The 16,841-nt window shown below is 43.0% G+C and overlaps 1 protein-coding gene across 3 annotated transcripts in view; it reads left to right on the top strand.

Annotated features, from left to right (window-relative positions):
* orc1 (origin recognition complex, subunit 1) overlaps positions 1 to 14,544 on the top strand; it is a 29,795-nt gene extending 15,251 nt beyond the window's left edge. For all 3 annotated transcript variants that reach the window (XM_046050602.1, XM_046050604.1, XM_046050603.1), the window contains 5 exons: positions 4,455 to 4,604; positions 6,166 to 6,285; positions 6,370 to 6,539; positions 6,637 to 6,724; positions 13,921 to 14,544. In XM_046050602.1, the coding sequence (XP_045906558.1) occupies positions 4,455 to 4,604; positions 6,166 to 6,285; positions 6,370 to 6,539; positions 6,637 to 6,724; positions 13,921 to 14,115 (723 nt within the window). In that variant the 3' untranslated portion in view covers positions 14,116 to 14,544. The remainder of the gene's footprint in view (positions 1 to 4,454; positions 4,605 to 6,165; positions 6,286 to 6,369; positions 6,540 to 6,636; positions 6,725 to 13,920) is intronic.
* Positions 14,545 to 16,841: the final 2,297 nt, after the last annotated feature.

The following is a 16,841-nucleotide window of genomic DNA, read 5'->3' as shown; positions in this document are numbered from 1 at the left end:
AATGATCTTAGTTGAATTGAAGTTTATGTGCAACAACAGTGTTTCGTACCATTTCCTGAAGAAAGTTACTCCCTGTCCTGCATGATTTAATCTCTCCCTGCTTCAACACAGCTGATTGAAGCAGCTTCAGGATTCATAACGAGTTGATAGTTTGAATCGGCTGTTTTGACGCAGGGAGAGATTTAACACACGGTTATCCACATAAAGATAATAACTCCTCACCACAGCCACTGTTGGCATATCCTAATTTGCGTGATTAAGATGTACAAATATTGATAGTTGTAGATATTTTAATATAACATGCCAGACCCATGCGTTCAGACTTGGGATCATGCAAATCAGTCACTGCTGCCAGCTCCTTTTCTAACTGTGTAATCTGTGTTTATGTATTATTACAGAAGGCTATTGTCTCCATTCATTTTTAAAAAGTGGATATTTACAAAATAATAGATACAGGTATAGATGTCGTGTTGCATGTGTGTTCATTTTTACGGATTGTACAGTTTGATAGTCCAGCAGGGTTCTAGTTACGCGCACCGCATGAATGTCATTACGACATGATTAATAATTAATATGATACCATAAAGGGCGGGTTAGCGGTCTCTCCTTGAGCACGAGTCTTTGTTGGTTTATTTCGGGCTTTTAAAAGTATCACACACATCTGGGGGCAAGTAGTGGGCTGCTGTGTGTGTGAGAGAGAGAGAAAGTGTTGACCACGTAATGAGCAATGAAGTCTCTGTCCAGGCTTCTGTTGTTTGTTTATTGATCCCGCCGGTAACGTCCGTTATACTATGCACCCCCACGAAGCTCAAATTGTAGTCCAGTTTCCACAGTTGTCCGTTTTTCCTATTAAATTCAGCTGATTGCATTAAAAAGTTACACTCTTAATCAACGACGATGTTTTTCTATGAATGGATGTGGCTGTGTGGACGCAATTAACGTCCTATTTTGACAGAATAAATAAATAGTGCCTGTAAAAAAAGATCCTGTTACTAGTTGAACGATTGCAGCGATATACAGTGGGCTTTGTTGCTACATTGGTTAAGTAGAACAGGCTCAAATCAATATGCTATTTAATGTTAAGGAATTAGCCTGCTAGTTTCCCATTACAATGTTGACTAAAGAATTAAATATAAATCAACGGCAAAAGCCCTCCCCCCTATGTCTACGTGATTAAACTTTATAATTTTTGAATGCGTTTCCTGTCAAATTGCACGCTTTTATTTTGTAGTTTTTGCGTCTATTTCCTGTCCTGACCGGCCTGACAGTGGAGGTCTGCAGTTGGACCCTCTTGACTCAAGAGTGTGACCTAAAGTTAATATCTGATGTTAGTACAGCTTCTTAAAAATCAGGACAAAATTCATGAACTGAAGTTAAAATGATCAGTTTCCTCAATGTGAGTATGAATATGTGAATATGTTTCTGTCAAGCATGGGCTGATTTTTGTATCAGTACAGACTGAATTTGAATCATTTAGAAGTGAATTTGAATTGCTCAACTTGAATTTGAATGCATTATTTTGAAACTGAATTCCGATAACCTTGAAACTGAATGTGATATTCTAAATCTAAACTGAAATTCTATTTAAGCCTCACTAAAACAATCAAGTCTTTGTGTGTTTTCACATTCAGTTTTAAGGTCACAGGCAGGTCAAGGTCCTTGAAGAAGAGCGAGTTAGTGAGTATAATGCAGTTTTTTAATGCAAGTATTCAATTTGAGCAATTCAAATTCAGTTCTAAATGATTTAAATTCACTCTGTACTGATACAAAAATCAGCCCTTAGTCAAGGTCCTAAACCTAAACCACATTGAACTCTGCTGCAAGGTCAGAATATTAAGAGGAAGGAGGAGGAAAATATCTATAATGTTATTAAGATAATCTTCTAAGAGTAGCTCTGTGGAGCGTGCCAACATGCTGATGTTTAGCAGGTGTAATGTTCACCATGTTCTCTCAAACTTACTCAGTAAGCAGCAATGTCGCCTAGTTTTTGGGAAACCAGCTTGTGGTGCTTACAGTAATGCTGTTGGAAATTATATACTTTGAAAGATTAAGAGGAAGCCTTTGCTGAACCACAGTGCTATTTCCTCTGAAGTTAAACAGAAACATACAGCAAAAAGTGTCAAACTTTGCAGCCACGTTTGGTGGACGTGTAGAAAAGATTTGTGACATGGCTGCAGGAGCTGCAGGTAGAGGTAATAAGATGCCAGATTCACAGAAGTGTGGGTTTAACCTGATAAGGAAACCTTAATGGGGGAAAGGATGAGGGTGGCCATGGCAGGGGTAAGAGTGAGACAAACAAATCTACAGACAGAGGTGTGTGTCTGTCTGTCTACAGAATGCAATATTGTGATAAAGATTTTATATATTGCACTGTGAATCTGAGATGTATCTGGATTTTTATTGACTATATGTCTAATCATAAATCTAAATAAATAAACTAGCATTAATCTTCCACCTTAGGGCCCTTTCTCCTTCACTCTTTACTTTGATGTCAGGAATATTATTTATTTTATGTATGTATTTCCAGTTATTGAGTTTATTTAGTCGTTTTGCTGTTGTAAACACTGTTACTGTTAAAATGTAAATCTATTCCAATACTGTTCTGAATTTAATGATCATTTTAAAAAAAAGGGCAGATAAGATAAAAGTCCTAAAATGTCTCTGGTATGCTATAAGTCGGAGGAATAAGTGTCAGTATAAACCAGTGTTGTTAATTATTTTAAGGCACAAAGTTTTATTAAGTTACTGTAATAATCCTAGTTCAAGTGAAAAGTTTTTAGTCGTTGCATAAAAGAGATCAGACCTCTCTACGCCCGTGAACAGAGCACCTCTTGTTTCTGTGTGTAGAAGTAACGATCATGGTGTTAGCCGGCAGCTAACGTTACTTCTACAGGCGACACACACAACTGTGCTGCTCTCTTTGCGTCTGTCTTGTAAAATACATCCAACAACCCACAACGAGCACATTGCGGTAAACCGATCTTACCGGTGTAACACCAAAATATGTGACCGATCAGATTCCGTGACTAAACCCAAACGACGATGTTTTCCGAACCATAACCAAGTACTTTTGGCGCCTAAACCCAACCAAACTGCAACCGCTTCACATCGTCAACAAAGCCTCTGGCGCTTAACTTGCCATTTGGGTCACAGAATCTGATGGGTCACACATTTTGGTGTCACACCGGCGGAATCGAACATGTCCTGTAGGTGCTGCTGAACCACGAGCTTTGTCCGAACGGGAGGGCTGGTCACAGATGAGGTCATCAGGTGAAAGGTCATAAAGTGGGTCATTGTATTTTTGTTGTTCATTCGTTTTACTAATAGTTTGATTGGGCAGGCCTTCACAAATTTAAAAATGAATAAATTAAAGAACTGTTGCTTTGATAAAAGGGCATTTGGGCATCAGAGGGCAAAAGGGCAGGTGCTGATCTACTGCGCATGTGTGGAACGCGTCCGCCAAGTCGTCCCCTCTGTCTCTACCAACATTTCCTGTCACAAATAAAAAGGCTAAAATGCCCCAAAAAAATATGGCTTTAAAAGAAATTATGTGTGAGCATGACAAATTTGGTGCCGTTTGGCCCGCAGGTGGCGCTGTAGCATCATCAAATTGAATGTGAAGTGTGGTGGGCGGCTCTGGAGAAAGAAGTTGAGAAACATTGCCCTGCTGTTCCAAGTCCTCAGTTTTAGACGTTATGTAGACATGCTTTAGTTTAACAGTTCTATCCAGAGCCATGTTCAGAGAGGGTTACCTCTAACTCTATCCCCGCCTAACGAGGCATCAGCTAATTTGAGCTTTGATGTTGATTTGATAACCACAGTGCGTTTTGTAGGTACGTGTCCTATTTTCCCCTGATGGTGCTACACTGGGAACAAGAAATCTGCGTCGAAGTCATAGAAATTAACTTGCTGCCACACAGATCCTGCTTCAACAATCAAGGCAACAGACATGGTGTTGCTAAATGAACTCACGTTGTCCATGCAAAGAAGTCTCTGCTGTGGTTTTTCACCATCGCTTCGTTTGTCTCTAGTAGAACTTTCTTCTTTAGCCGAATCTTCTGCAGCTGCAAAGTAGACAATCTGCTTCCTGTTTACTCGGACACGCACATGCACAGGGAGCGTGAACAGAAAATGAATGTGTGTTTTCAGTCTTAATATGGCAATGTGTGATATCCAGAGATCTGCTCTGATACCCAGCTAAAACGCTGAGGACCCGGGGGAGTGCGATGTCGATTTAGATGAGCAGTTCTCGACTGCAGGCTGCAGCACACACCGCTAAAAGTGTTTATTAGACACAACGGCTTTTGCTGAGAGAAACTGTCAGAACAGAAACTCCACAGGGCAGCTTTAAATAAATCTCAGCAACTGCTGGACGAACTGCAAAACAAAATTTTCTGTTAAAACAACCACAAAAGGACTTAACCCTCTTTAACCCTTTGTGTTTTGGACTGTAGTTGGACCTGTTGTGGACCAGGAAGCAGAACGTGATGTACAACCTGTTCGACTGGCCGACGCGGCGTCACGCTCGCCTGGTGGTGCTGACCATCGCCAACACCATGGACCTGCCGGAGAGGATCATGATCAACAGAGTGGCCAGCAGACTGGTGAGGGAGCCCAGCCTGTGCCGACGAACCCTTTTTAATATCGACACTGTGTTCATGCTTAAGTGGAGGCCTGCAGGAAGAGTTTCCGCTCTCACTGCTTTCATCTTATCCAGATAGCACACATGGTCGCTGGTGCGTGTGATTCTCAGGTTTCATGAAACAGAGGCAAATATTTCTTTCTCATAAAGTGGTGAACTTCTTCTGGCAACTCAGAAAGAAAAAACAGGGAATCTGCAGCTCTCAGATACATTTAAAAAGGCTTTAAAGGTATGTCAGGAGATGTTCTGCACCGCTGCACAAGTAAAAGCTTGTTAACTAATCTACTAATAATAGTAACTTAGGTATTTGTAGTGCTATATCTATCTAAGTCCGCTTAACAAAGGCTTTGAGGTGTGTGTTTTCGAACGTGCTCAAAGAACCAGTTGTGCAGATCTCAAGTGGGCGTTTGTTCCAGATTGTAGGGGCAGCAACACCAAAAGCTGTGTCCCCAAAAGACTGTAGCCTCAACCAGATCCTTGTCGGAGGACCACAGATCTGTAAGGTATTTTGGTGCAGGTCTTTGGAGGGCTATAAAGGTGAGGAAGAGGATTTTGGAAATATCGTGGGACCTGACTGGCAGCCAGTGAAGCCTCATAAGAGTTAGGGGGTGATGTGCTGCCAGGATTTTGTGCATGTTAGAACTCTAGCAGCTGAGTTCTGAGCATACTGGAGCCTGTTGATGGTCTCGCAGCGTAAACCGAACAGTATCCCATTACGCAGTAATCGAGACGGGTGGTGATCAAAGAGTCTGCTGCAAACAAACTGCTTGTTACAGACAGCAGCGAAGAAGGCCGTCAATTTTTAGCAAAAACTTCACTGAATTAAAACGTTTCATTGGTTAATCAATCAATTTTTTGCTGCTTATCCTGGTCAAGGTTGTTTTAATTTAATTATATTTATTGTATCGTAATAAATTGCTGAGAATGGCTGGATTGAAGTGATATAGAGGTCTTATTGTCCCTACTGGTTTCCCATCATAGAAACATACTGTATACAGTAGATACCTGTTTCATTAACAGCAAAATCACAACTCTTCTGTTTGTATTCTTTGTTTTTGTGCCTGTTGCACACGCCCATAAAGCCCAGATGAATATATTAAATTGTGTTCTATGTGTGAATGGGCAGCTAGTCTTTGACATTTTGATTTCCTCTTTTTAACGCAAAGGAGAACTCCTGAGACAACTTCCCAAATCTAAATTTGTTTTACGGCAGGAAAGACCTTGACATTTAGTCACTGTTAGATGTGACTCTGCAAAATGTCTTGGCAGGGAAAGAGTTGTAAAACCACTAAACTGTTGCGTTGTGACTGCAAGCAGCCTATTAAATAACAACACTTGTGTCATTTAATTCAGTGTAAATATCTAATTATTGATTAATGCATCTTTAATCTTACGTTAGAGGGAGGAAAAACATTTATTTGGAGACACAGTTAAATTTGGATGATTTTCTGCACAATAACAGAAATCCACGATGTGAAACAAACCGTTTCACGCTGCAGTCGTTGCTCTGTTTGTTTTTCCAGGGTTTGACCAGGATGTCGTTCCAGCCGTACAGCTTCAAGCAGCTGCAGCAGATCATCATGTCCAGGCTGAACAAGGTGAAGGCCTTCGAGGAGGACGCTCTCCAGCTGGTGTCCAGGAAGGTAAACCACCAGGACCGCTCTTTCCCACCCGACCTGCGCTCATTCACGGGTGTCTTCGCTCACGGTCTTCCTCTCCCGTCACAGGTGGCCGCTCTGTCGGGCGACGCTCGCCGGTGTTTGGACATCTGTCGCAGGGCAACGGAGATCTGCGAGCACTCGGCCGCCGTCCCTTCTGCCCCAGGATTGGTGGGAATGAGTCACGTGATGGAGGCGCTGAACGAGATGTTCTCCTCCGCCTACATCACTGCCATCAAGTGAGAGTCTCCCTTTGGTCTCTTGAATGAATTCACCTTTTTTAAAGGTGTTCATTAGCAGCTGTGATGAGATTAAGTGACTAATGTGTGTTTGCAGGTGTGCGTCAGTGCAGGAGCAGCTCTTCCTCAGGGCGGTCATCTCTGAGTTTCGGCGGCTGGGATTGGAGGAGGCCACCTTCCAACAGGTGAAGCTCAAACAACACTAACTAGAATGTAGATTTATCCCCCTTTTACATCCAGCAGTTTGTTTTGACAGCAGAAGTTGTACGCTGACGTCTGTAATTAGGAAAGAGGCAATGAAAGCAAACTAAGAAACAAGGAAAACTACAATATCTCCTTCTGAGATGCAGCAGAGCAGAAGTGAAAGTGGAAATGGGGGCTGCCTGGAAGGTGGAAGGCTAAACTTGCATCTGATTGGCAGGCGATGCTGTTTGTCTCGTCACGCCTGCGTTCAAAGATCATGACCGCGCACAGATTCTGCTGTTGTAGGAGAGTCACGTCTGTTTTTTCCTCTGAATGCAGATCGGGCAGAAGCACCAACTCATGCAGAAGACTGTTTGTGTCGCGGTCTAAATCCACCAACGACAGCTGCGCCACGGTGCCAGTGTCCACTGCAGGTGTCACAGCTTTGACTTGTTCTACTACCTTCTCCACAGCGCTCTCTGCTCCCGTTTCGTTCCGTCAAATTCAGGTTGCATATCCACAGGGAGCATTTCAGAATAAGAGCATTTTGCCTGCCTGATTTTGCTGACATGTTTAGATTTTATTGATTTGGCAATCAGTGCTTGCTTTTGTGCTTCTGCTATATGGTAAAGTAGGCTACAGAGTTAAATGGTTTCTTTTTTGTCTGTTTTGTCAGCGTTTATTGTTGTTTTACGATAGGGAATCTGCACAGGGTATTTTATTTTGAAAATTAACCGGATGAGCACCGGCAGCCGCAGCGTAGGCGACTCAGGGGAGGTAACCCGGAAAGCTGGAGCGCTACGAGACGGCACACATGGTTGCGGGATTACGCCGCAGTATTTTGTTCAGTATGAATGAGCGAATGCGGCGTTTTGGCGGACATTCTTTATTGTGGAATCTCTGTGGGAAAGCGGCTACTGGAAGTGGAAGCCCATGCCATAATGCCTCCTCCATCAAACTTTACACGTGGCCCAGTTCAGTCAGGAAAATACCGTTCCCCTGACAACCGCTATACCCAGACTCAGACAGAGAAGCAAGATCCGTCATTCCAAAGAACACCGCCGCCCTAGTGTCCAGTGGTGGCGTGCTTCACAGCGATGCATGAGACACTTTGCGTTGCACTTAGTGATGTGAGGCTTGGATGCAGCCGCTCGGCCATGGAAACCTGTTCCATGAAGCTCTCTACGCACTGTTCTTGAGCTAATCAGAAGGCCACATGACGTTTGGAGTTCTGTAGCTATTGGCTCTGCAGAAAGTTGGCGACTTCTGCGCACTGTGCGCCTCAGCATGCGCTGACCCCGCTCTGTGATTTTATGTGGCCTACCACTTCATGGCTGAGTTTCTGTTGACTGTGGAATATTTAGTAGTGAGGAAATTTCACAAATGGACTTGTGGCAACCTATCACGGTACCACGCTTGAATTCACTGAGCTCCTGGGAGCGACTCATTCTTTCACAAGTGTTTGTAGAAGCAGGCTGCAGCCTAGGTGCTTGATTTTATACACATGTGGCTCATGGAACACCTGAATTCAATGATTCAAAGGGGTGTCCTAAATCTTTTGGCAATATAGTGTAGCTGCAAACACTCACACTCACTCACTCACTCACACTCACACTCACTCAAACACTCACACTCACTCACTCACACTCACACACTCACTCACACTCACTCACACTCACACACTCACTCACACTCACACTCACTCACACTCACACTCACTCACACTCACTCACACTCACTCACTCACTCACACACTCTCACTCACACACTCACACTCTCACTCACACACTCACACTCACACTCACACTCACACTCACTCACACACACACACTCACACTCACTCACTCACACACTCTCACTCACACACTCACTCACACTCACACTCACACACTCTCACTCACACACTCACACTCACACTCACACACTCACACTCACACTCACTCACACACACACACTCACACACTCACACTCACACACTCACACTCACACACTCACACTCACTCACTCACTCACTCACTCACTCACACACTCTCACTCACTCACTCACTCACACACTCACACTCACACTCACTCACACACTCACTCACACACTCTCACACTCTCACACTCTCACACTCACACTCTCACACTCTCACACTCTCACACACTCACTCACACTCACTCACACTCACTCACACTCACTCACTAACACTCACACTCACTCACTCACACACTCACACTCACACTCACTCACACACTCACTCACACACTCTCACACTCTCACACTCACACTCTCACACTCTCACACTCTCACACACACACACTCTCACTCACACTCACTCACACTCACTCACACTCACTCACTAACACTCACACTCACTCACTCACACACTCACACTCACCAAATAGCATACATAGCCCGCTGCTTATGGTGACATTTCACTCTCCCTATTTGAAAAGGAAGGCCATTCTCCTGTCTCTCTGTCATGGTGGCGAAGTGGTCAATAACCAAGTTATAGAGTTTCCCACTGGTTTTTCGTCCTCCGCAACAACAGAGTCATTCGAAGTTTGGCGCTACCAGCTAGCCACTCTGTGCGAATATAGTTTTCCTCATTAAACGTCCAAAACCCCTTTTTTCCTCTCCACGCCCAGCTCAAGTTTTGGCGTTGGTCTTCTGTCAGATTTAATCTTAAGTTGCTCCTGTAGTGGTAGTTTAGTAAAACTATTTATTATAACTAAAAACTCCAAATCGCCACCCTCCATAACTGCACCAGCTAAAGTTGCTAACAGCTCCCGTTATTTCATCCGAATGATGTTGATCGCGTGAAGCCAGACAGCGGCTGGCTTCCCATGGCATCATCCTGACTAATCACAGCTAGGCAGTGGCCTCATCTGATTGGTTAATCGTTACGTTTTTTTTCACAAAGGGATGCCAACTCTTACTGGCCTGGCGCTGTTTTACTTATTGTAAGATAGTGAGAAATGGGGAAGAGACGACCGCAACAGCTTATAAGATTTATCGAAACTATAAACATTGTGTTTTTATTGAAATGATAAATAGAGTCTGATAAAAACAGGGGAAGCAAAGGTGACCCATCCTGTATGATTATTTTAATGAAAACAGGTAAAAGTACCTAAAGGCAAATATGCAGGGGTGGTGATGGGGCAGTGGATAAAACACTTTGTGACCCATCGTCCGCTAAATGAATCTAATGTGTGATGATGTAAGTCAGAACAGAAAACACTCATAAATCAGAGGAACGTATCAAACAGCAAACGAAAGCTTTCAAAAAGCAGTTTCTGCGAAACTAAACTGGACTTCCTGAGACGGATGTGACTCTTTAAAATGATTTCAGTACCACTACATCCAATCCAACATTACCAGTGTTATGGGATTAAATTTGTTTCATAATTGAACAAAGTCTCCAAAGAATAAATTAATCAGATGTAATCAGTTGACACTTCATTGCAAAAGTCTCATTTTGATCATGATTGATCTTTTTTCCTTTCCATTTCTTTCAGTTTTACTGCTGAATATTTCATTATACATGTTGCTCATCCAGACCAGAACTAAAACCTTCAGCAGTGAAACTAAAAAAAGGAGAGTACCTGAAAGAAAAGTGCACAATTTGTATAATTTTGGTTTCGCATTGTTTTTTTTTCATCAGTTTGAACAATTGCTTTTGTGTGATTCTTTGGAAATGTTGTGAAATTATTATGAAACCAATGTGATCCCATAAAATGTTACAGTTAAACTCTTAGCATCACTGTGTTTACTTACAGGGTTAGGGTTTGTTAAATAATAATGATAAAACGTGTTGTGTATCACTTTTCATACATAAAATGCAGCTCAAAGTGCTTTACGTTCACAAGCACTAATGAAGAGTAACATAAATAAATACACCAACTACACAAGTATTGAATATAGAAAAGGGAAGCAGTGAGGGCTATAAAATCCAATAAATACATAAATAAAAATGTCATTAATCGGTTAAAAACAAGTGAATAAAAGTAGGTCCTGAGCTGCTGAGATGTAACTTGTTATATTTTAAAGGAAGTGTGTTCCAAGCCATCAGTGCATAAAAACAGACTTGTTGATTCACCAAACTCTTTATAGTTTATTCTTGGTACATTAAGCAGAGCAGCATCAGAGGACCTGAGAGCGAGTGGGAGTATAATCGGATAAAAGGTCTGATTGATATGAATGTGCGAAACTGTGAAGTGCTTTAAAAACAAGTGAAATAACTGCCAGTGCAGAGAAACTCAAACTGGAGTGATGTGTGCTTCCCACAGGATGTGGAGAGACTTTGGTAGGGGGGGGGGTCCGGGGCCCGAGAGGTGTCCGGTAAAGTAAATTACATGAGTCCATTTACTTTTAATGGACACATGTAATATGTTTTAGACTTTCTGTGAATATAATCCAGTTAATCTTATTTCCATCCTGTACAGACGCAGCCTCTCTTCAGGTAGGACTCTCATACTGCAGCAAACCAAAGCTGTTCTTTTCTAAGAAGTCAGCCACAGATGGAGCAGATGTGCTGGAGACAGTTCAGCAGAACAGCGTCTGCAAACGGCTCGGACACTTTAAAATGCTTCCACACTGCCGACACGTCAACGTAATTGTTCGGTAAAAGTTTTTCGGACTTGTTGCATATTAGGCCGAACACCGAAGGTGCTTTTTGTTATTTTCAGCAGATTAATTTCGGTGGCCGAACATTCGGTGCATCCCTAAAATATATGTTGAGATATTAACAAGGATTATCACCTCAGATTGTTTCCAATTAAACATGTTTGCTGCATAAAGATACAAGATGCTTTTCCACAGCCTATACAAACAAGTACAAAATCAAAGCTGCAGTTTCACACGAGTCCCCATCCACACGGCTGCGTTTTTGTTTTAAAAACAGAGACCTTTTGCTACGTTTGCACCTCCTGTCCAGACTAAGACTAGTATTTACTTTGCGACGACTCCCAGTCTGTTTTCCGCCACCACCGCCAGTAGCAGACCCAGCTCGTTACTGGTCCATGCAAAATAAAATCTGGTGCGGTTCTTTATTATTTCACCAAATCTTCTGTAACAACAGAATAGACCATCTGCTTCATGTTTACACCGGCACGCGCATGCCCAGTGAACGTGAACGGCCACTAGATTTCTAGTTTTTGTCGTTTTAATGTAGACGGAGATCAATTCTGATACGCAGCTAAAACTCTGGTGTGGACGGAGATGGTAACTGTTTTAAAACTCTGTTTTTAAACTAAAACGCAGTAGTGTGCATGGGGCCTGAGAGAATTCAGTGTCATACAGAGGCTGTAGCAACTGTTTTTAAAAGAAATATACAGGACAAAGGGATAGGTCCCCTTTGCAGCCATGTGTAACGTTACATTGGTTACCGGCTAAATGCTGGACAAACTGAAACATGTTTATAAAGGCCGTTGTAAATGCTGAGTGTTTGTAGCAGTGGAGAGCTGAAGGAATGTTAAAAGGACCTGCAGGATGAGCACAGCATCAGGTGTCAGGAGACGTGTGAGGAAACTCAGCTCAAATCATACATCACTGAGCTGCTGGAGCATCTCTACACAGAAACATGTATGTCCAGCTCTTCCTGATTCACTTTCCTGAGCCGGGGAGGGAGCTTCTCGAAACCGTTCTCATTCCCAGGTAGTCGAATACAAACGTTTTGTCACGCCCCGCTGCATTTTTCACACATGGGTAAGTATGTCAGTATTTGACTACCTGGAACTAACACCGGCTGACTTCTCGGCTGGTCAACTTCACAGAGCGAGTCGATACAATCTGACTTTGATTTCAATCAGTGAAGCATCTGCAAGGGTTGAAGCATGGACACACTGCACAACAAGGCTAACATTAGCTACATATGCTAGCATTTTTAGCTTTTTTGTCATGGGCAATGCAGGAAAATCAATACACACTGAACAAATTTATAAAAGCAACATTGTTGTTTTTGCCCCCATTCATCATGAGCTGAACTCAAAGATCTAAGACTTTCTCTATGTACACAAAAGGCCTATTTCTCTCAAATATTGTTCACAAATCGGTCAAAATCTGTGTTAGTGAGCACTTCTCCTTTGCTTAATTAATCCATCCACCTCACAAGTGTGGCAAATCAAGATGCTGATCAGACAGCATGGGAATTGCACAGGTGTGCCTTAGGCTGGCCACAATAAAAGGCCTTAGGCTGGCCACGATAAAAGGCCACACCAAAATGTGCAGTTCCATTACACAGCACAATGCCAGGCATTGGCATGCTGACTGCAGGAATGTCCACCAGAGCTGTTGTCTGTGAATTTAATTTTCATTTCTCTACCATAAGCCATCCCCAAAGGCGTTTCAGAGAATATGGCGGTACATCCAACCGGCCTCTCAACCGCAGACAATGTGTAACCACACCAGCCCAGGACCTCCACATCCAGCATCTTCACGTTCAAGATCGTCTGAGACCAGCCACCCGGACAGCTGCTGCAACAATCTGTTTGTTTGCATAACCAAAGAAATTCTGCACAAATGGTCAGGAACCGTCTCAGGGAAGCTCATCTGCATGCTCGTCGTCCTCATCGGGGTCTCGACCTGACTGCAACTTCGCACAGCCATTGAAGAGAAGTGGACCAACACTCCACAGGCCACAATCAACAACCTGATCAACTCTATGCGAAGGAGATGTGTTGCAAATGGTGGTCACACCAGATACTGACTTGTTTCTGGACCCCCCCCCCCCCCCCCCCCCCAATACAGTGGAACTGCACATTTTGGTGTGGCCTTTTTTTGTGGCCAGCCCAAAGCACACCTGTGCATGCTGTCTGCTCAGCATCTTGATATGCCACACCTGTGAGGTGGATGGATTATCTCTGCAAAGGAGAAGTGCTCACTAACACAGATTTTGACAGATTTGTGAATAATATTTGTAGTTAGTAGGGTTTTTACAAATGTCAGTGGGATTTTTAACAAGGTTTTCTTATTCCCAGAGCAAAACCTGAAAGTTCCGGTTTCATGCAAATGTGCTGTGTGTTAACCTGGCCCTGTACAAAGACTCTGTGTCCACAGTGTGGCATCACATGCTGTAGTGGTTGTAGCACAGAATTATATCCCAACATGTGACATGATGATCCAGTCTGGTTTGATTTGCAGTTGAGTCCAGACGCAGGTCCTGAAGCACAGAACCTGAATAATTATACTGAGTTCCCCCTCTGATTGGTCTGTCAGGTGTTTGTGCAGCACCAGGCTCTGTGTCGGGTGGAGGGCCTGCAGCCCATCAGCGTGTCGGAGGGCCTGGCGGTGTGTCAGCGCCTGGGAGCCTGCAGGCTGCTGCTGCTGGAGCCCAGCCGCCTGGGGGTCCTGCAACGCATCCGCATCAATGTGAGCCAGGACGACGTGCTCTACAGCCTGAAGGCCGACTGAAGGAGGATCCTCTTCAGACTAATTTATCCGGATCACGTGAGGAATTTAACCGGCCGAGTGCGGGCACACAGCCTCGAGTTTTTAAACCTTAAAATGACTTTGTGTGATAACGACAGAAATCACACTCTTAGTTATTTTATGACTCCGTGAATCGGCAAAGGCAAATATTGGGAGTACTTGACCTAAATTAATTTTACTGCAAAGTTCAATTGAATGTTTTTTTTTTCTCCATAAATCAGGCTGTTTGTCTTGTTTTAGGTGTTTTTGTATGTCCCCAGTTACGTCTTACGTCAGTCAAGTCTTACTACTACTACTACTACTAACAGTAGATTTTGCTCTGTCTGGAATTATTTTTAACGTTCTTGTATAGTGCATCTTAATTTTAATGTTTCAATACTTTGAATATGCAATAAAACTCTTTAGTTTAAACCGCCCTGCACCTGCAGTGATAGTTTTATTACCGGCACTAACCAGTTCTATCGAAAAAAACAAACAAAACTAAAACAAATCAGTGGAGCAGAGACTGTAACGCAGCTGAGTGCGACCACAGCTGTGAGGTCTGTCTGGTGGGCCTCAAACATTAGGTGTTCAGCAGTAGTTCACACTCAGAAGTCTGGAGTCAGGCCACCACAAGCCTCCAAAACAGCTGTGTCTGTGGAACTCTGTTGAAAGGGATGAACACTATCCAAAAAAGTATATTTAAAGTTTGAGGTCACACCAGAGAGTTTATATTCTATCATGTAGTCTTAAGAGATGTCTTACATGTCGCTCCAGAAACTTCCATAGGTATGAAATAGGCCTGAATGATATGAGGAAAATCTGCGAGAACATTGTTCAATATTGCCTGACCGGAAGTGTGCATGACCGGAAGTGTGCATATCAGCTGCGTGGTTGCTTTTAAATTCACTAGGGGTTTTCAAAGCCTGAGACAAAGCTATTTTTGCTCAGGTCCTGGATGCTTACGGGATCATGAGACTGTTCTTTGTCTGTAAAGCTGCTTTTCCATTACCAGTACCAGCTCGACTCGCCTTTTTTGGTTTTCCATTGTAGAAAAGTTGCACCTGTACCTGCTTCCAGGTACTTTTTTTTCATATCACCTCTGTCGAGGTTCCAAGCGAGCTGAGGCGATACTAAAAATGTGACGTGAAAACACAGCAGACTGCTGATTGGTCAGAGAGAATCGTCACTATTCACTGCATCATCAATGCGTGCGCCAGACAGACGCCAGCAACAGAAAGTTATATATTTTACAGTTTTTGTATGTAATTTCATCACTAAATCCACTTCTGATTGTGAAGTTTTGCGAGGCGAGTTGAGCTGGTACTGGTGATGGAAAAGCAGCGATAGACACTAAACAATTGATTCAAGATGGCCTAATATTGCTGTTTGACTGTCAGACTACACCAAATACATTAAAAAGGTATCTCCTAACACATTTATTGTTTTTCAATCTGGTGTTGAGGATTTGGGGTTTGTATAGCATCAAGATTTATATTAAATAATGTAATAATACTTTTTCCTATTATTTAATAATTCATATCAGAATATAACTTAAGGTAGAATCACCTCGAGGCAGCACTCTTTAAAGAAATTAATAGTTACTTCATTCAGTCTCATTAAATACACTAAACTATTAATTTGTAATTTTGGTTAATTAACTTAATAACTAAAATAAAATGACCATTAATAGTTAGTGGGTTGAAGGATTTGGAGTTCTGTGTCAAGAGGTTGGCAGTATATTCATTCTTATGCAACATTCAAAGAAACGGCATGTACAGTGGGGGAAAAAAGTATTTGACCCCTTGCTGATTTTGCAGGTTTGCCCACTTACAAAGAATGCAACGATCTATAATTTTAATCATATGTACATTCTAACAGTGAAAGACAGAATCCCAAAGAAAATCCCAGAAAATCACATCATATGAATTTATAAAAATTGATAACCATCTGATGAGGAAAAACAAGTATTTGACCCCCTGGACAAACAGCATGTTAATATTATGTAGAAAAGCCATTATTGGCCAGCACAGATGTCAAACGGTTTTTATAGTTGGTGACAAGGTTTGTGCACATTTCGGCAGGGATGTTGGCCCACTCCTCCCTGCAGACAGCCTCCAAATCATTCAGGTTCCGAGGTTGTCGCCTGGCAACTTGAATTTTAAGCTCCCTCCAAAGATTTTCAATTGGATTCAGGTCTGGAGACTGGCTAGGCCACTCCAGAACCTTGATGTGCTTCTTCTTCAGCCACTCTTTTGTTGCTTTGGCGGTGTGCTTAGGGTCGTTGTCGTGCTGAAACACCCATCCTCGACCCATCTTCAGCTCTCTCACTGAGGGAAGGAGATGTTGGTCCAGAATTCCACGATGCATGGCCCCGTCCATCCTCCCCTCAATACGATGGAGTTGTCCCGTCCCCTTGGCTGAAAAGCACCCCCAAAGCATGATGTTGCCACCACCATGCTTGACGGTGGGGATGGTGTTCTTTGGGTTGTACTCGGTGTTCTTTGCCCTCCAAACACGACGAGTTGAGTTGAGGCCAAAAAGTTCTATTTTGGTCTCATCTGACCACATCACCTTCTTCCAGGCCTCTTCTGAGTCGTCCAGGTGGTGAATGGCGAACTTCATGCGGGCCTGTACATGTTTCTTCTTGAGCAGGGGGACCTTGCGTGCGCTGCAGGATTTCAATCCATGACGGCGTAGTGTGTTACCAACCGTTTCTTTTGTAACTG

Source organism: Micropterus dolomieu, linkage group LG05 (genome assembly GCF_021292245.1).
Source record: "Micropterus dolomieu isolate WLL.071019.BEF.003 ecotype Adirondacks linkage group LG05, ASM2129224v1, whole genome shotgun sequence".
In the NCBI taxonomy this organism is placed as follows: Eukaryota; Metazoa; Chordata; class Actinopteri; order Centrarchiformes; family Centrarchidae; genus Micropterus; species Micropterus dolomieu.
This window is presented reverse-complemented; position numbering and strand designations above follow the sequence as displayed.